This window comes from Cyprinus carpio, chromosome A12, assembly GCF_018340385.1.
Source record: "Cyprinus carpio isolate SPL01 chromosome A12, ASM1834038v1, whole genome shotgun sequence".
NCBI lineage: Eukaryota > Metazoa > Chordata > Actinopteri > Cypriniformes > Cyprinidae > Cyprinus > Cyprinus carpio.
Genome location: NC_056583.1, coordinates 24,350,724 through 24,372,394, shown reverse-complemented (window position 1 = coordinate 24,372,394; position 21,671 = coordinate 24,350,724). Strand labels below are relative to the sequence as shown.

The 21,671-nt window shown below is 35.0% G+C and overlaps 1 protein-coding gene across 6 annotated transcripts in view; it reads left to right on the top strand.

Moving 5' to 3' along the window:
- Nucleotides 1-10,614: 10,614 nt before the first annotated feature.
- LOC109092182 (paired box protein Pax-2a-like) overlaps nucleotides 10,615-21,671 on the top strand; it is a 37,379-nt gene continuing 26,322 nt past the window's right edge. Inside the window, exons 1-5 of one of the 6 annotated variants that reach the window (XM_042768112.1) lie at nucleotides 10,615-11,540; nucleotides 12,913-13,090; nucleotides 16,638-16,835; nucleotides 20,117-20,196; nucleotides 21,480-21,599. In XM_042768112.1, coding sequence (XP_042624046.1) covers nucleotides 11,498-11,540; nucleotides 12,913-13,090; nucleotides 16,638-16,835; nucleotides 20,117-20,196; nucleotides 21,480-21,599 — 619 coding nt within the window. In that variant the 5' untranslated portion in view covers nucleotides 10,615-11,497. The remainder of the gene's footprint in view (nucleotides 11,541-12,912; nucleotides 13,091-16,637; nucleotides 16,836-20,116; nucleotides 20,197-21,479; nucleotides 21,600-21,671) is intronic. The other 5 variants (XM_042768111.1, XM_042768108.1, XM_042768107.1 and 2 more) reach the window with 5 other exon arrangements.

Sequence of the window (21,671 nt, the reverse complement as noted above, 5' to 3'; positions counted from 1 at the left end):
TATTAAAAGATGTGTACTTATTTTAACTTATAGTTTAACTTGATATACTACAATAATTAAAAAACTGAAGTAAAATGTATAATATATATATATATAATATATATATATATATATATATCTATATATATATATATATATATATATATATATATATATGCATTTTTTAAAAAATACAAATGACAAAAACACCCCAAACTAAAATGCAAATGGGAAATATAAAAATAAAAACTAATTCAAACATTAATAAAATCTAAAATATTATCTCAAAATACTTAAATAAAATCCTTCTGAAACCCCTTGGACAAAATAAGAAACCATTCACTGATTTGACCTGCCATATTTCAGCTATTTAAATACCATAATCAAAATAAAGCACTGTAGTTTTTCATTGATTCTTCTGCTTGTATCAGTGTGGAATGAAAGCACAGGTAGGTCACAGAAAACAGCGGGCGATCAGTTCTGCCTGAATCATTCATCAGAGCAAATGTGGAGAGAAATGGAGATCATAATGAGCCTGAGTCATTTTCTCCAGCTCCCATTACTGAACTGCATTCAGATATTATTTTCCTCTGAGTCAGAAAACAAAATGACAGACAGCATGTGTCATGTTTTACCCTGCAGTTCCTCATATTAAGATTTAACTCACACTTCACAGGGAATTAAGCGTGAAATGCCTTTATTATTGATATTCACTAAGGACGAGCATTGCTTATACTTACAGTCGTTGATATGCACACACTAAATATTAAACTTTGGCTTGTCATTTTTGTTGCATCATTTGGACCACAGGCATGAAAGAAACATTAAATCATGTCTTGTTTAGGAGAGGTGTGTTGTTACTTCAATGATCAGGCTTAGTATTTTCACCAGGCAGATCATAAAACAAGCAGAGATTATCTAGGGATGAGAACATCATTCATAGTTGATAGAAATCTTGCACAATAAGTCATTTTAAATCACAACAGCTCAAATTGTGGAAGGCCTCGCATCCACCTGCACAGCACGATTACAAGTGATGTTACTACAAGTCTTCAAGTGCATCTCTCTCTCTCTCTTTCACACACTCTCTCTCTGCCCTCCCTCATTTTTATGGATGGATAGAACCGGAGTGTGTGTCAGGGATAATGGTTTGCGAAGAGTGAAATAGCAGAGAAAAAGGCTAATCAGCATGTGACCTCAGCTGACGGGTCGTTCATCTTCCCATCCGTCTGAATTATTTCCTCTGAAACTCTCACAAAGGGAAGCGAGACAGTTTGTTTGCCTCGCAGTTGCAGTTTTTCTATAATCTGTTTCCTTTCCATTCCATCAAACTCTTTTTTTTTTAATAAAAGATGCAGTTCTTACAAACCAGCAGGGCTGATGACACATGAAACAATGGACATCTGTGAAATATAACACCTAATACAGAATCAGTGACCTGAGCTCAGTCTGATGCAATCATCTGAGGACATTTAAAAGGACAGACAAAGGATAGTCATCATAAATTCTCATAGTATGAAAAAGAATATTGCAAAGATTCATCCCTTTCAATATTCTGAATCTAAAATCAGGCTTTTTGATATTTCTGTTTTGATGTCAACCGAACAGTGGATGAAATCAGTAAACACACAAGCACACGTTCAGAGAAACATGGACCATTTGTCAGGACATGGCGGTAATGGGGTAGTGTGTGTGTGTGGTGGTGGTGGTGGGGGGGTATTCACACTATTCACAGACAATTTGTAAAGCGATGCGTGGAAGCTGGGCCGCAGACACCAGAACAGCTGGGGGTTCTGGAAGATGGATACACGTGAGCTGCAAGCGGTCCATTTCAATCTGAATGAAGACAAAAGAAACACAGACGCGGCGAGTGTGTGTCCCCCGTCAAAGCCATTAGGTGACGATTTCTGGCGACCCAGAGCTCTCGGCTGCCATGCAGACACACACACACACATTCACAAGGTTAAACGGGAGTTCATAACCCCGGGCTAATTAGCATTTTTATGTAATTTCAAGTAAATGTTCTTTTAGTCAACAACTCTATAATTAATTTACCCTTCAGCCCTGACATGAGTAAACTGACACAGAGACACAAAGTAAACATGTTTAGGTTAAAACCTGATGGAGGCAAATTTGAAAAACTTGGAATTGCATCCTAATTACTCTTGTAGAGTTTAGCATCAACTTATGCATTTACATAAATTATGAAAATTTTGTAAATAATGTAAAAATAAAATGTCAAATAAATTATGTTTATCTGTTAAGTTACAATTTTAACTGTTGGATTAGTGGACAGACAATATAATGTGCTTGATATAAAAAACACAAACATAAATGGGATGTTTGGTTTGGAAAAAAAAAAAACATTCTGTGAATAAGTGCCCCTGATGTTTTTTTTTTGTTTTGTTTTTTTCAAATATACATATTTTTTAAAAACTAAACTTTCAAGAACTCATAAACCATTACTAGCTTTAAATAAAAATGATAGAAGTCTATGCTATGTCCTGATTTAGACAGCTCTGTAAACACTGATGGGTAAGAATGACAGCTTGACTGTTAACATACTGCAGTGTACTTTGTGCATTACATTTTGATTGTCAGCATTACTCTTTTTCTGTGCATGAGTAAAGAATTAATACAGAGTGTTTAGACAAGGAAAACACAGGAGTGTTATAGGCAAACAGACATGAATACACACTCACATAAAGCTCGGCATCGTCTCTGGAGGTCCCTGTTGGACAGTGATGTATTTAAGGCTCTGTGGGGTCAGATGGACTCTGTCCAGAACATCACCTGCAGTCAATAGTGTTAGTAAAACAGCACAGCCTGACACACACTCACACTCACATCACAATAAACATGGACAACACAGAATCACATCACAGAATCACAAAAAACAAAACAAAACAAAAAAAAAAACATTTTCAACACATTTTGTTGTTTTTAACCATAGACGTCTTTTTGTGAACTGCTATTTTTTTCTAAGATCTTTCTTTACAATAAATTACACTTGCTTTGATATTTTCTTATATAATACAATGCCATTCAAACATTTTTGAGTAATGCTATAATAATAATAATAATAATAATAATAATAATAATAATAATAATAATAATACTTTTAGAAGTAAATAAATAATAAACATATTTTATTTTTAAATAATGCACATATAACACTTTATAATGTGTATATAAATATATAATAATATATATAAAATGTATAAAAATGTATCTTATTACTCATCAAATCTGCATTTATTTGAAAAAAATATATAGTAAAACAATAAAATATAGTAAATCATTACATAAAATACAGTGAAATATTATTACATTTTAAAAGAACTGTTTTCTATGTGAATATATTGTAAAATGTAATTTTTTCCTGTAATTTATTTAAAGCTGTATTTTCAGCATCATTACTCCAGTCTTCAGTGTCACATGATCTTCAGAAATCATTCTGATACGCTGATTTGCTGCTCAAGAAACATTTCTGATTATTATCAGTGCTGAAAACAGTTGTGCTGCTTCCTATTTTTGTGGAAAGCATGATACTGTGCATTTTTGTTCCAGATTCTCTGATGAATGGAATGTTAAAAATAACAGAATTTATTTGAAATAGACTTTTTTTCTTTTCTTTTTTTTTTTATAAATGTCTATACTTCTGAACAGTATTGTTTTTGCCAGTTTGGCTTTAAATGCAGGTTTTCTATTGGGTGATAATTTTAGTTGGTTGGAGCATAACGGCATCAATTTTTCTTTTCCTTCAGACTGGCGGGGTTGATTCCACCGGTGTGCCATTCCTGCCCTGTTTACCTGTTAATAACTCTATCAGTCCCTCGAGCCGCCGGAGCCCACCTGCAGCACCGCCACACAAGACGAGCATGCCACACCCTCACCCAGAGCAATGCCTGCTGGGAGCCGGCAGCAGATGTTTACCTGGCACAGGTGAGGCCCTGAGATGAGACGAGAACAGCAAACAAGTGTTAAAGCATGTGTACAGCCCACACACACACACACAGACATACACGCATGCAGAATACAGCTGTGCTGAGACGCCTGTCAGACCGAGCACTGAGCCGTATACAGCGCTCAACAGATTCACCACAAAAACCAGCCTGAACTCCTTCAGAAAAAAAAGACATGTTTGTATGGAGAAAAAAACATCATCATTCCCAGCGTTTCCCAGGCCGTACGTGAGCTCGCTGAGGCCTGAGACTGGCGGTAATGGGCTGTTTATGTGTTTATTTGTTTGTTTGTTTGTGTGAGTTGGAAGTGAGGGAGGAATGATGAACGAGAGCTCATTTCCTTCGACGGCCTCCGTATCACAGGATGGATGAGAGCGGAGAGAGCGTTCTATTCACGCGGACGGAGGGGGCAGTTAACCTGTTAGTGTTCCACTGTTCTGCCCGCAGTACACTGCGTGTTTTTGAGGGTTAACTTTGTGACATACAACAACTCCTTGGAAAGCTGAGATTCTTGTTATTCGAATGATGCAAACCATTTTAAGATACAATCAACACAGCAGGTACAATCAGCATCTTTCTCAAACCGCAAACAAGGCTTCATGCTGTGATCCCATTGCGTTTTCCAGCTAATAGCTCCCAGTTATAGTCATCTGCAGGCATCTGTTTAAAAAAACAAAACAAAAAAAAAGTTTTCTTACTTCTTTTTCAGTATGTTCAAAGTTCTATTACGCAATACCAGTAAGACTTACAGTGATTCTGAGAGTGTCACCTTTCAAAAAAGACCAAAGCCATCCATATACTCCAAATGGTTCAAGAACAGCATGAAATGTACTTTGGGAATGCCTTTTTAAGGAATGCTAATGTGTTAATTACTTAGGACTGATTAGTCCACTGAGTGCCGCCCCGTGGCAGCCATATTGGGCCGCCCGCTCCGGGGTTCACAGGTTAGATTCACATCACAGAGTCTAATTGTAATTGATCTTGGTGGTTTAACTCTGTGATCTCAGATAAAGAATACTGCTATCACTGAACTTGTGTGAGTATGTCTTGTAGAAAATGAACGAAATGCAGACTGAAGTCAGAGCAAAGGAGACAGCAGGGTTGTGGTCCAAAACCTACTGAGCTGACTATGTAGGCAGGATTTTGAGGCATTACATGCACACTGCTACCATGAAAAAGGTAAATTACGCAGAATTCTAAGAAACCCTAATGCTTACTTTGAATTAATTAAATACCTGGGAACATTTATAAAATATTTTATTCTTTTATATATATTCTTATATTTATTGTTCAAAAGTTTGAGGTCGGCAAGTTTAATAAATATATATATACTTTTATTCAGCAAGGATGCGTTCCTTTGATCAAATGTGACACCGTTAAGAAGAAGAAATGTTTCTGTTTTTCTTTTCAGCAACAAATCAACATATATGATTTCTGAAGGATCATGTGACACCTAAGACTGGAGTAATGATCCTGAAAATTCAGCTTTGCATCATTGGAATAAATTCCATTTTAAAATATATTCACATAGAAAAAAAAAAAAGTTATTTTAAATTTTAATTTTTCACAATGTTACGATTTTTACTGTATTTTTTACCAAATAAATGCAGCCTTGCATTTAACTTATTATAACTTATTAACTTATTATAATTCAACTAGTTGCCCATTTCTCATTTTCATTTAGTTTAACTTGATGTACAATAACTAAAACTAAAAGTAAAATAGAAAATGATAAACATATGAAAAGAAAAACAATAAAAATGACAACTTTTTTTTTTTTGTTACTTGTTTTTTACATACAGACACAGCAGAGTTTAAAATACTATAAAATGACTTGCCAATCAGAGCATATTGCTGAGGTCTCAGACCACTAGCATCCTTTTATCAGGAGAAAAGTCTGAGTCTATGCTGAAGTCTACCCTGAATATCAAAGAGAAAATGATTTGAAATCCTGGAGAGAGAGAGAAAAAAAGAAATATTAATTAAGCTCTTATTTCTTATTATATCTCTAAATAAAAATAAAAAAAATAGTTTGTCTTGCCTTTAAAAAGCACATGTTGTTTACAAATATGAGAAGCTACAGTACATGAGAAACAGGGAGAAAGACAGACAGGTTGTGTCAGTTATTACTCATTCTCATTGAAAAACACATGCATTTATTTACCTGTCAAAACATTATCTCTCAGTTAGAGGTGGACACTCTTCTGTTCCCCTTTCAAAGAATTGATTACAAATTATTCACACAATAGAGGAATGTTTGTGTCCGGATAAATGATGAGAGTATTAGCATAACTACAGGCTCTAGAAGAGAGCGTGTCTGATGCCACGGGCCACACGGATGAGAGATGATGCCCAAGGGCCGACTTGGACAGACGGGCTGGTTCCCATATTGCACCGGGGTGCAGAAAAGCTGTTTTTTGTCGCTTCAGAGCAGCGCAGCTGTGTGACACACACATAGAGGCACTATGGACCTGCTTTAGGGCATGCGCTGGGAAAACTGGTCTGTCACCATCTTCAAACTTCACATCATTAGCTAGTGACTATAATCAATGCCTAATAAAACACAGAGTCGATTAATCTAACGTCTGATTTGAGATGTGCTAAGACTAGGTCTGTTCATTTTACAGGAACACTTTTTTAGTTCAGATGAGAGACAAGTTTGACCAGTAAAGCGTGAACAGTCTAAGGACTTATAATTTTCCATTTTCCCTTGACAGCAGCAGTGAAAAAGCCAGGCATAACCTCCACACTATTTATATTTAAACACTTCAGGGCACATTTAGGATTCTTTCTAAATCTGCATATTGTATGAACCACTGACTCTCATGTGCTGGATTTTACCTCCCTAGTGTGCTTCACATCAGACGGATTAACCTGATTATTAGCCTGTGGGACACTTCAGGATGAGCAAAATAAAACAGAGCATGACTTGAGCTGTAAGTGCACTATATTAGTTGTTTTTCATTTTTCTTTTTATTTAAAAGTTATTTTAAACCTTTTACTACCTATGCCTAGTGTATAACAAAATAAGAAAATAAGCACATGCATATAGTATAGAATAGTATAGTATATTAGTATAAGTTTCATGTAGGCTACTTTTATGTCGTGTATTAAAGAGATAAAAAGATAGCTAGAAGGAGGGACCGAGAGGCAGAAGATCGTCGTCCTGCTGTTGTTTCATCTGTGAAAAAAAATCTCATTTCGTTTCCTAATTTATATTTTCAGCGTATTGCGTTTTACGACTGGCCTCTAAAAGGCATATTTCTGCGAAATCGGGTTTATGATCTAAAACGTGGGCTGTACAGCAGTAAAAGTTAAATATTGAACTTTCATTTCTCGGCGTAATTTTTTATGCTTTTCATGGGAGGCAGTAACTTTCAATGGCCTGTGAATGTACTTAGACAACACGTGCTGAACACAGACACTCATCGTGTCAAAAATACGATAGACTACATAAGCTAATAAATAATAAATATTATAATAAATAATATTAATTAATATAATATATACATTCTTCTCTTTTTTTTTTTTTTTACTTGCATATATATATATATATATATATATATATATATATATATATATATATATATATATATATATATATATATATATATATATCCTTTAAAACTTTTTTTTTTTTAAGATTGCAATTTAAGTTTTTTTTTAGTATGATTTCCGTTGAATTATGAATGAATGAATTGTTAAAATGTGCCATAATTCGCATTATTTGCCACATTAATATGCTTTTGTATATATAAAACTCTGCTATAGGTCTGCATGCACATTTCTCTGAGAAGAACAGAAATACATATGCATTTGTGTGTGTGCGTGCGCGCGCGCACGTGTTTCCATTTACTTACTAATATGCCTTTGTTAATAGACAACATATATCTAACAGCTAACTGGTTCACCTTTTAATTTTGGGCCTAAATGGCAAGATCAATGGAAAACTGTTGTAATGATCTAATTAATTATGTCGAAATTAAAAGAGAGCGCAGAATCAATCTCTTGCGTGAAGCCTCCATCTGTTCCCTCACAACACAAGCTCAGGGCCCAAATCCCTTTACTTTACACTTTCCTAATGGAGTTTATGGTTTCATTATGTATTTTCGAGCCAATCCTTTTTGAGCTTAGTTAGTTAAAAAGTTGCAATTTAACTTATAAGTTTAAAGTTGTTTAGCCAAACAATGTACCCATAACTCTCACTAAAATATTTTCTAAAATAAATAAATAATAAAATTAATAAACAATCGAATTATTATCATAAATTACAAAGCAGGGAATAAAAAAAAAATCTAATAAGAATTAATATTTTATAAATGAATAGTTTGTTTAAACCTATATGAAAATTCCTACACGTTTGCCTTCCAATGTGACGTTCATATGCACACATATTCAAAATATAACTAATCATATTAAACTACTTTAAAAAGCTCTATCAGATGCATAACCAGACAGCTTAACAGAGTTTCTCTCCGCTCATGTCGGTCGCTCGGAGTCAGACTCACTTCTGCCGATGCTCCGTAATGAAGCGCGCGCTGCTCTGATCGATCAGTGACGTTACCATGAGAACGGGAGGCTGAGAGAACGAGGAAATATCTTCACCTCTGGCAAAATGAGCTTCCTCAATGCTCAGCAGAACGACGAGGGAGAACAGAGGAGAGCCGGAACGAACGGAGAGATCCATCTTCGGGATTGTGTTGTGGTTCCCGTCTGTGTTTGGAGAGACTCTGAACGGCGCCGGAGAGAAGATGGATTACTCACTGTCAGTGAAGCAAGGCCCTAATGAAATTAAGACCCCAAATGTTTGATTTTTTTTTTTTCTTTTTTTTTTTTTTCTTTTTTTTACATTTTACATTTTACTTCGCATCGCTTGCAGACTGTGTTGTTGTTCGACGTCCTCAGGTGAAATTTATAGGCTACTCATAATGTTAATATTACTGTTATTATAAATATGTAAGAGTGACATTAAACTGATAATTATATAATTCGTTTTTGATTTTTATTTCATTATTATTTATTTTTAAATGGCTTTTGCTATGTTTTAGTTTATTTGCATAGATCCATTAATGATTAAGTGTGATTCAGTTGATTGCGATTTGCATGCTTTTAATAAATTTGGCGTCCTCTTGTATCTGAAACCCTGACGGACTCAAATCCATAACGCCAAGTCCTGCTATGATTTACAATGTCTGCTCAAATTCAGTGTGAAAATTCTCCAAGGGTGACAAAAACACTAACACTTAATTTTAGAAGTCTACAAAAAAAGAGCAAAAAACGCAGAGAGCACAAGGGCAGGGGGGAAAGGCTGGGAGGGGGTCTCACAGAGAGAGGGAGAAGAAAACCCTAGCTTTGGGGAAGGTGTGCAACGGAGGGTGAAATTAGAGCCCGCAGTGCTACATATTGTACCAGAAGCTCCTCCAAAAACACCAGGAGAAAGAAAAATCATCCTCTAACCTAACTAGGAGGCAGACTAGCCGACTTGCCCCCTGCGTCCCTCAGAGATCAGTCCAAAACATTTCCCCTTTACTGCCGCTTTCTCCAGTCTTTATAGTGCCAGCGAGTATTTCATTCTTTGTTTATAAAATATCACCTTAAAATAACTAAACACAAAATGCATTCTAAAAAAAAAAACAAAAAAAAAAAAAACGGTCATATTGTTAAATATTGTATGAGGTAATATTGTGTGCATTAATATTTTAAACAAAATTATCTTTTTCCATAAATTTCGGTCAAACTCCTCCTAATCTTGAAATTACATTTTGTAGATAAATATTTTTAATTATTTAACTTTTAATTATTTTTATTTAATTTAGAATGACTCCTATTAAATCTGCAATTTAGTATTCGTTTATTATATTGGCTCTTTCATAAAGCAATGTGGTTTATTGAAAATCCCTGATGGAAATCATACAGAAATAAAGCGATACCCTCTTGTGAATAACAAGCACAACATCAAACATTGAACAAAGGTAAAATACTTACAAAAATGTAAATAAATTAATTAATTTAATTAAAAATGAAAAGGGACAATGTATGAATAGACAAGTTGACTTTCCTTTGCATCTTCCTGTTTTTGACTGAGTCAGAAAAGGTCCAGGTGTGTCTGAAATTTAAAAGATATTCTGATATTTATATGATAAAATAGCTACATTTGCATTTCTTATATGAATAATATAAACACATATATAATATTTACTTTTACCTAACATCTAAAAGTCTGAAAGAAGTCTGTAACTTATAGTGTTTAGAACTAACTCTAAATCTAGACTAAGGAATATCAATGCAGTGCAGGCTTGCAATCAACTGTATGCAATACAATAGAACATAACTAGTTCAAAACTGTAATATTTTCCTTTGCCTCAAATTCTGTAACGATATATATATATATATATAATATATATATATATATATATATATATATAATATATATATATATATATGGATTGGAGACGACATAGCGCCACCTACAGTCAGCTTCTATCAGTTTGACCTGATCCAAATCTGCTCACCGCAGAGAGAAGCGCAGCAAATCAAAACAAGATGGTGTTTAAATCAAACCATAATCACAGCATCGACCTCTCCATTAATGACATTAGAGCTGTGCTTTTCCAGCAAGATGCGTATTTGGCATAATGTTTCGGAGGCCACAGCTGTGCACTTTTATTCTGAGTGTTACTGTGAGATGTTTACTGAAGGTGAAGGTTAATTTAATACACATGCTCATTTTACGCATCTTATTACCTGTGCGCTCGTTTGTTATTCGTTACGGAATTTATATGATTCATTGCGAACATGGAAGAAAATACGCAATTCTGATTTGACAGAATTCCTCACAAGTCATAAACTGTTATATCACAAAGAAAAGCAAATGATTTGCTTTCATCCTCGCTCAATTTCCACTAAACTCTCATTCACTCAGAGGCGCCGAGTTTCTCCCTCCCCTTTTGGAGTGACAGGCGGATGGAGCTTCATCTGAGCGAATCACAAAGTGCTGGAATCTACTGCCTTTGTCTGATACATTCATCCATAGTGGCGAAAGAGGGTCCGCGTAAAGGAGGGGGCTGGAGCTTTTACAAACCAACACGAGCGACCCAAGTCTTTCAGTCCCGGGCCGTGCGCGCGTGCAAACTCATCGTGTTGTTATTGAGGGAAAGCTGGGCACAGGAAACCCGCAGTCTCCAATGGTTCAGCTATCTATCATCCATGCGCAGAACAGAAACCCAGCAGCCCCGCACCTGCTAACCGAGACCACCGGGATATAAGAGATACAAACAAGCGGATGGATGGGACGAACGCTGAAAATGAGTTCTGGGGAAATCATGCGTGCTGAAAACATTTAAGCATTTATTGCTTTGAGAGCAATTTGTTCTGACCTCGAATACGGTCATGTCTGACACCTGACAAACCCTGCGTTCATTTGCAACTTTCCGAAGTTCCCCTCTCCTCGGCTGGATTCACCTTACATCTTCTTCGTTTCTTTCAGTTGTTCTGTGCGCAAGAAAGACGAGACGGCGACTTCAGTTGATTATCTGTCTTTCCTAAGTTATCCGATGGATATTCACTGTAAGGCAGACCCTTTCTCCGCCATGCACCGTGAGTTACACTGGAGTTTATCTGGAGAATGTCTTTCACATTTGAGCCAATTAAGATCCTCACTGGAACAGCAAATTATTAGGCTTCCGGATAAAAAGATAAAAATTACACTGTTCTTATATTGCATTTAGGAAAAAATAAGCTAATAAATAAAACAATATAAAACGGAAGCATTAAGATGCTCAGTTAATAACCGAGATAATCGTGCCTGTGTGTGGTGAGGAAATTAAAACATGCGTTAGCTGTATTATTATTTACAAAAATAGTGAATGCAAGGAATTTAAAAAAAAAGCCAAAATATTGAGAATATTGGGAAAATTCCACTTCGATTTACTGTAGTAAATATTCGTGATTATTCAAAGCAAAAACTGTACATTTAAAATATATGTAACAAAAATAAATTGCTTAATGGTTCTGCATCAAGCTTTGGACTTTCAATTGAATTAAAATAGAATGTTTTAAGGAAAACAATTGATAATAACAACATGTAATGTGATCAAACAAAACTGTTTAATAATTTATATCCAGGGAATGAAAACAATAAATGTAATTTAATCGCTCACCTACGAGTAACAAACCACAGCATTGTTACAAAAACCCGGACAGTTTAATGTACATCACTAGAAAACATACAGAGGAAAATAAATATAATTTTTTTGACCCTGTATAGAATTTGTGAAACGCTTTAAAAATGCTGCTGATCGTCAATTATTTTACGCAAAATATTATAATAAATTTACGCAATTGTGTTACATCTACAATGGATTTAGAGACAGAATATATAGGCTACTATATATACAACATTACATGTTGTTATATATATATATGTTCATATATATATATATATATATCAATATTATATATATATATATACTATATATAGATATATATATATACACATGCATGCATTATTATTTTTGTATAATAGATATAAATGCATAATATATGTTGCGATGTTTCAAAGTATTATATAAAATAATAATAATAAACTATAATATAATATAATATAATATAATATAATATAATATAATATAATATAATATAATATAATATAATATAATATAATATGTTTGTGCATGTTTTCGCTATTTGTGTACATCTATAACGGAAATAACGCAGATCGATTATGCAAAATTATTTTATCATTGCATATATTCGTTTGCGTCTGTTTATTCAGTGACTTAATGTGAGTAGAGTAGATTAATTAGCACAAAGTGCGTTTGATTGCAATTAACCTTTATTGCGTTTTCCAACCCGAGTGTGACGGTATACAGAACGCGTCTTTTGTTAATTGGACGAGTGTGACGGACTTGTGACGGACGTCACTGACGGCCTGTATGTAATGTTATGTTCTGGGTGTTTGTTGCTGTTGTCTCCGGTATAGGGCACGGGGGAGTGAACCAGCTGGGCGGGGTGTTCGTGAACGGAAGGCCTTTACCTGACGTCGTGCGCCAGAGAATCGTGGAGCTCGCGCATCAAGGGGTCCGACCCTGTGACATCTCCAGACAGCTAAGGGTCAGTCACGGCTGCGTCAGCAAGATCCTGGGCAGGTGAGACCCTACAACATGAAATTTACTCAGTTCAGGATGCCCCAATAAAGAACAACGCATCAATTGATGTAAAGTGTGTTTTTAAGTGCTTTGTGATGTAACGGCAATTCGTACATATTTTACGAGGTGGCTAATTCGTACGAATTCGTACGACCACACTCGTACAAATTGATACGATTTTTGCCAAATCGTACGTATTTTACGAGTTGCACATTCGTATGAATTTGTACGAATTACCTACACCAAACCCCGCCCCTAAACCTACCCGTCACTGGGGTCTAGGCAAATTCGTACGAGTGAGGTCGTACAAATTCGTACGAATTAGCCACCTCGTAAAATACGTACGAATTGGTCGTGAGATAGCGTTGGTTTAGTTTGTGTTAGTTGTAATTCGTACGGTTTTTAAGTGCTTTTTTTAGTTTTTCACAAAACTTCAATAATTCACAATCACATTTTAGAAGTTGAAATGTTTATGTAGTCTCTCAATTAATGAGCTCACAAAACACTGAATGAATAATAATTTTAAAAGAATTAGCAACATGCATGCAATAGTTTTATATTGAGCTCATGACGAACCACCCAACATGCAAACATTAGCTCTTTTTAACAGCACAAAATTGAGAATCATGCAAGTTTGCCTTTTTCCCTGATTATTATACAATTTGAAATCAACAAAACCAAAAGAGTCACCTCTAATGAGCTCGAACGACCTGTGATTATTGTTATTACCTTCCCCAAAACTGTTTTCCATCTTAGACTATTATAAAAAAAAAAAAAAAAAATGCTTTAAATGCCTTTTATTTTCATAGAAAAAAATGACAATTAATTTATTTTGGTCTGGGCCTATATATGCATGCTTAAAATAAATTCGTTGACCAATTATCTGAATGCTTTAAAAGGATTAATTATTAAAATAAAATTAATTTGCTAGTTCAGGCTATTTAAACAAGGTCAAAAAGCAGAAGTAGAAATGACCATTAGTCGTGGCCTAATGGTTAGAGAGTCGGACTCCCAATCGAAGGGTTGTGAGTTCGAGTCTCGGGCCGGCAGGAATTGTAGGTGGGGGGAGTGCATGTACAGTTCTCTCTCCACCTTCTTCAATACCACGACTTAGGTGCCCTTGAGCAAGGCATCGAACCCCCAAACTGCTCCCGGGCGCCGCAGCATAAAATGGCTGCCCCACTGCTCCGGGGGTGTGTTCACAGTGTGTGTGTGTGTTCACTGCTCTGTGTGTGTGCACTTCGGATGGGTTAAATTGCAGAGCACTAATTCTGAGTATGGGTCACCATACTTGGCTGAATGTCACGTCACTCACTTTTTTTTTTTTTAATGAGCTGAAATGCTATTGAGCTTGTTCTTTTATTGAGTGTAATTTTTAATGGATTTAATAATAAATTGATTTATTAGTCCAAAAAATGTTTCTAACATAAATAGATTTTAGCTTAGCTTATTGTAGTTTGATCATCACAGTATATAATTTATTTTCAAATATATATTTTCTTTATCTTGGATTAATAAGTGGGTAACTAAAACAGATGGGCTGTTTAATGTCCTGCTGCGCAAAATTTTTTATAATTTGTTTTCGATTATATATTTTCTTTATCTTGGATTAATAAGTGCCTGATAACCCCGAAAAGAACTTAAATTACAGATAAGTGCAATACATCAATCGAATCTGTAAAGGGTCTACTTTTTTTTGTATACAGACATAATAACAACAAAACTTTGTGCACTTATAAAATAAAGATAACAAACAAGGAGTGCTGTCTGCAGCCTTTGTCTGCGCTGATCTTCAGATACAAATGCGTCATTAAAATGAACTGTAACTCAGTGAATACTCAACACAGAGACATGAGAGAGAGATATCTATAGAAAAGCCTGACATGTCTACTTTTAAACTAAACAAGTGCTGCTGAAAACAAAATATTCTGTGATAAAGTAATCCATATGAAAACAACGCGATGTCCGTTTTTCACGTCTCCCTTCATTATCTTGTAATGCGACCACGCCCCCGCGCCGCGAGCGCGCTTTTGAGATTCAAATATTTCACTGAAGCGCGCGGCTTTTGACTACGCCCACACAACAGAAGACAACGCAGCGAGACTGTTCAAGTTTTTTATTATTTTACTGTTGCTTCGCGATGAGAGGAATAAGACATAATTCACCCCAAAAAAGATGTGATGTGGTTGAGGATTTGAGATTTGGATTTCCTCAGAAAAAAAAGAATGAAGTGCCTTATTCAGCAGAGATCATAAACATGAGTAAGTCTCTTTTTATTTATTTATATACTTGTACTAGTTTTCACATAACGTGTAAACATTTTACTAGTTAGACTTTTTCCAAAGACTTTTTCCAAACTATAATTCCTGACTAAATGTATAATCAAGTGAAATATTATAAAGTTTCAATAACAATATACACTACTATACCATTCAAAAGCTTGATGTAAATAATATAAATGTAACAATAAATGTAACTGTAACAAATGTAACAATCATTGCTGTTCTTTCAATTTATCCCCCCTAAAAAAACCCTAAAAAAAAAAAATATTCTCAGCTCTTTTCAACATTAATAATAATAATAATAATAATAATAATAATAACTAATAATAATGATAATAATAACAATAAAAATTGTTTTGTAGAAAATAAGATTGTTAAAAGGATTTCTGAAGGATTGTGTGACTGGAGTAATGATGCAAAAAATTCAGTTTGAAAGTCAGCTTGATTGTTCCTAATAAACTGTTTAACTGCACTCACAAGTGAATATTAAATTATGTTGTGGGATAATTAAATATATTCTAAAATAAACTACAAACATAAAATTATATACATTTATTTTGTCCTCACATTCTTTCTTGTAACTCATCCCTCTCAGTGACACAGCTGACTGAATGGCTCATTATGCAGCTCATTATGGCAGGCCTTTGTCTTCTCAGGTGTGAATTCATGATAGTTGACGCCTACTCGCATATGACTTTTTACCAACAAAAAGTGTCTCAGAAAATTTAAATCATATATATTGTTTTCTGTAAGTGAGTAAACAAGATGATTTTCACATCATTTAGAAAAAAAAAAATTCTAGGCTACAAGCTCCAGTTCTCAAAATTCCTGGGAACGAATTTTCTGTATGTGTTTTATTGCCTTATTCAAGTGATTTAACATTTTTAGTTTTTCACTAACCACGCATAACATTTTTTTTCTCAAAAACACAATCATGTACATACATGCTGCTCACATATTATTATAGCCTAGTTTGTGCTGATTACAGTGAGATTAGACTTTAGCCATTTAGATATTTATAAGAAACTGAAAAAAGCACAAATGTCAGGGCATGACAAAACTTCTCCAGGCCCCAAAAATACCCTTAGACTCCAGAGGGTTAAATTAGTATTCTAATCATATTATAATTTCCTACTAGTGCTGCTATGGGCTGTGTTAAGTAGCTTAGATAAAACATTTTCATGGCTTTGTTAGCACGCATCTGTTGTTTATTGTCATCAGATTTGGTCAGGTTATGAAAATCAGATTTATACTTGTTTCTGCAGATATTATGAGACTGGCAGCATAAAGCCTGGAGTCATCGGAGGATCCAAACCTAAAGTGGCCACGCCGAAGGTTGTGGATAAAATAGCGGACTATAAACGCCAGAATCCCACCATGTTCGCCTGGGAGATCCGGGACAGGCTGCTGGCGGAGGGCATCTGCGATAATGACACCGTCCCCAGCGTCTCCTCCATAAACAGGTGAGAAAACCCCTTTTACAATAACTGTTGTGCCCATTACTGAGTGACTTCATGGCTCTGTCAGTACTTTTCGAGAGAAAACGTCTTTGGCGTCTCTATAGCTTCCGTAAAGACATTTCAAACAATATGATGTGCAAATCTGCATTAAAAATTATTTGACAATTGGCTATTTGTGTTCTGCCAAGAATTTGATCTTGCCTGAAAGTAGCTGAGCGGCGTGCGGTTGCTATGGTTACCAGCTCAGGTGAAAAGGACTTCGCGATCGTCTGTTTGGCGCACCTTGATAACTTCTAACCGCAGTTTGTAAACCTTTAAATTGAAATAAACCACATACATTTGAAACGAATTGAATTCAAAACGAATCCATTTAACGCCTTTCGACCTATTATAAAATAATAATAATAATAATAATAATAATAATAATAATAAACCTTATATACTTTAATCGATCGAGCAGTTTTCTTTTACCCAGTCTGATCACCATTCGTTGAGGAAAAAAATAAAATAAATATATATATGCAGTAGCCTATATATAGCCTACCTACCCAAAGTTGGGTTGAAACAACAACCCAGCATTTTTTAGAGTGTAGGCTACATATGGAAATTATTTCCAAAACATTTATTTAAAATCGCTTGCGTTTCAAGTATTTTTAAGTAAAAATGTTCTGAAATTCATCATAGTAATTAAGTAGTTTGGCGTATATTGTGCTGTCTGTTGTTGCGGTATAAAGCTCTGTTCTGTGGCTTTGCCGGTGGTCTCTTGGATGAAATGCAACCCCCTGCTTCAAAGTACCGCAACAATGACAGACTGAAGCTCTAAAATCTCATCTGACCGAGTGAAAACCGATCAATGAATGGCGATCAGATCTGGTAAAAGAGACACAGAGCTGCTCGATTAGAGTTTATACCGCAATTTATCTGTTCCTTCTATTTCCCAAAATAATAGCCTATAAAAGAAGATGTTTTTTTGTTGTTGTTTTGTGTAAAAAAAAAAAAAAAAAAAAAATATATATATATATATATATATATATATATATATATATATACTCTATATATATATATATATATATATATATATATAGTTTAGAAGATACATTCTTAATGAATAGATACAGCTATGAAATAATAATAATAAATGAAAGTGAAAATGCGGTTGTTTTTTTGTTTTTTTTTACAGTCCACAAGGTTTTATTTTTAACGTTACTATATTTGTTCCAGCTGGAATGATGATCGATAATATACCATACAAATATGGGAAATCTGCAGCATGCACAATCTATAATCCAATATGATCCCATTTACGTCCTTAAAACGGTGGTTTAGGGTGGTGCGTTAGACTTGTGTGGAAAATCAAACCTCTAAAAAGAAGCAGTGAGGCGCTGAACTTTGGTTAAGATTCACTCTTCCATAAAACCAGACTCTGCATTACATTTTAATGAGTTGATGGCGAAGAATAGAGCGCCTCACACAACAGAAGAGAAGGCTAGAAAAAATTCATTTCATGCCTCATGGTCACCTAAAAAGGGCCATTTGAACGTCTTTTGACATGAACTTGGGAGATAAATGCAAAATGTACGTTAATGTAATTACCCAAGCCCTTAAACGTCTCTAAAATCTAATTGAATTCAGTCTAGCTATTTTGAAGAAAAAAAAAAGGAAATAGTTCTTTGTTTATTGAGGGAATTAAAATATGAATGCAGGCAAATGTGTCTCCTTTTTAAAGACTGTATTGGGAATAGCTTAACTTTGATGAAACACTATTTATTTCACCTTTAAGTCTGTTTATATTTAACAGTTGATTATGCTCATGCACAAAGCAATGTCTGAATCATTGAATAAGGGTAAAACCAAGCTGAATTTGTTGATATGAGATAAAATAATTTGGGAATTCTGATAAAAGCCAGCTTGCAACTTGCAGAAGAGTTTGCTGATTCATTATAGGCAAGTTGTGGAGTATAATAAGAGAATCAGTTGCACCTACAGTACAACCTCTTGTGCTTTATTCATTAAAACAAAATGTTGCATGAAAGTAAAAAGCTCTAGTTGTATGTGCAAACTGAGACCGGGCCTGTTGACAGTGAGAGGATGTTCAGACTCGCAACACTTTTCTTGAACATACATTATTAAGTGTTACAGAGTTCCTTTTCTACTAAAGTGTCTCCACAGCCAACAAGTGGCAGCACCGAAACCACCAGACTTATAAAAACCTCCTCAACGGCGCTCAATATTATTGATTCAAATGTAAAGCAATTTTAATATTTCTTCTGAGGATTTTTAGACACAACCCAGACATTAATTCACTCTTCCAAATGACTTATTCAATAACAGAAACATAGATTGTGGATAAAGTCTGCAGATTTATTCTCCCCAGGCCACGCAAGGGGGTCAAACTATAGTTTTAAAGAGAGAAATGAAAAATATTATTGATATGTTGTCACTGCACGTTCTTTTCATTCTCTGTTTCAATGCCCTGAGGATACATCCCTAAAGCTGATGTTATTTCAGCAGATATCAATATTAGCAGCACACTCATATTAATGGAAATATATTTGCTCTTTCAGTAGTAACTGTGGTCTATTCTAAATATTTTTACAATCAATAATCTTCATGGGGCATGAAATGAAAAACGTCACAAAAAAAGCATGGTTTTTGCAAACATACACTTACGTCGCTTCCAGTGCATTTGTTTGCATGTGTCTGCTGAAACAGAAGCACTGCCGCTGGTGATGAATAGATCTAAAGTTTACAAATGAGCGTGACAGCGGGCCTTTTTCCCAAAATGCCATTTAGATTAACAGAATCAAATGCTGGCGTAAGCTTGTACACCGCACTGAGCAACTATTGCTTTCCTGTCACATATAATTTATAGCTTTCCATTTGCATCCCGGTACCCATGTGGCTAATTCAGAACTTTTTATCCTAGAGTCTAGATCAATAGAACCTCATCCACCCTAGAACTCATCCTGAGGCTCTCCTCAGGACCGAAACACACACATACAGAGAGGACGATTATCGAAGTGAATTGTTGTGATTTCATGCTTTGTTTGCAAGATCACTCAAGGCAAAAGAGCTCAGAGAGCTTTCCGCTATATCTCATCTTAAAGGCACCGCGAGTCTGCTGGGGGAAACAGGATCTGAGTGACTGCGGTTATCCGTTTTGTCTGCTCGGAGATATATAAAGTAAATCTGAGATTATCAGAGAGAGACAGGTGGACATAGAGCGACACACCGCATTGGTTCTGGAGTTCCATGTGAGTTAATGTACTGTATTTACTGTGCAGGATCATACGGACGAAGGTTCAGCAACCGTTTCACCCCTCACCAGATGGGACGTCTCTTTCCACCCCAGGACACACTATAGGTAAGATCACTTCATTAACTGCAGGAACCATCTTTGGACCTTTGTGGACAAGGTCATCCCTCCAAATCAAATTAGGGGCCAAAGCTTTCTGCTCAGAGCTGGATATTACCCGCAACTGGAGCAGTTAACAGAAGAAAAACCACAATCAGATGCTTTCCTATTATGTCTTAGTGTTTTAGGTCAAAAGTACAGATGCACAATAAACTTTTATTGTCTAAATTCATTACACCGCTGTGCATCATATTTGCTGAATGAAATCCAATACTTGTTTCTTACTAATTTTGAAAAAAGTCTATTTAGCTCGAACATCTCACAAAATATGATGCATTTTGTCACCATTTGCAAGGTGAAGTCGTCTTGTTGTATTCATTAATCAGCAAAAAAACAGTATTAAAAACATGATTCCTGTCTTCCTCTGAGCTAGATTACAACTATTTATTCAATTTCGGCTCATTTTAATTCTGGAGACATTATTATTTCATGCCCAATCCTGATTTTCAGATTTTTTTTTTTTTCACACTTCTTTGTAGATTGTAAGTTATATGATTTATTTTGAATACTTCTTTCTGTCATCTGCTTTTGTTATTTTGATGAGTGCATTAATTTATATAACTTGAAAATTTTTTTATTTTTATTTTTTCGTTAGTTTGTATAAATTGATGTGGTTGTGATTTTTATTTTTATTTTTGTTTTTATATTAATCAGAATAGTTTTTTTTTTTTTTTTTTTTTTTTTTGATGGGAAGTTTAATTGATATTTTTATGTATGTGTTTTTAATTAAATTTGGTTATTTTAAAGTGCAGGGCAAAATTCTGAGACAACAGTGAAATCTGAAAACTATTTAAATCAGGGAATAAAAAAAGAAAGCTTTAAGACTTAATGCCATAAAATAAAGAAGAAATATTAAAGATTATGCACATTTTATTTAACTAATCAAATGCAAGCAGTAACACTGATCACATGACAGACAATCAGATTTTCTTGCTTCCATTAAGACGCTCTCAAATCAATCAAGCTGGAGAACCTGATCATCAGCTTGTTCATGTTGCTCCAGTCCTTCTGTTATTAATGCAAAGAGAGTTTGTGTTCATTTTTACACCTAAATTGTTATGCTGATAGTATGATTTGTAATCATGTGCATTAATGTAAAAAAAAAAAAAATCCAAAATACTAGTGGTCTCAGACTTTTGAACTCAAAAGTATCTTGTGATCAAGTGCAAGTGATACACATGGGAAGAGTTTGATCATCTACCCTCTCTCTTGCTCTCTTTCACTCTTTATAGTCCCCAGTACAGCATCTCCTCCAGTCTCCAGTTCCTCCAATGACCCTGTGGGCTCCTACTCAATCAACGGCATTCTGGGAATCCCTCGCTCCAATGGAGAAAAGAGGAAAAGGGATGCTGGTAAGTCTGCGGTTTCTCTCTTATTTACATTCTTTTGGAGGACAAGCAGAAATGTATTTCTGTAGTCACACT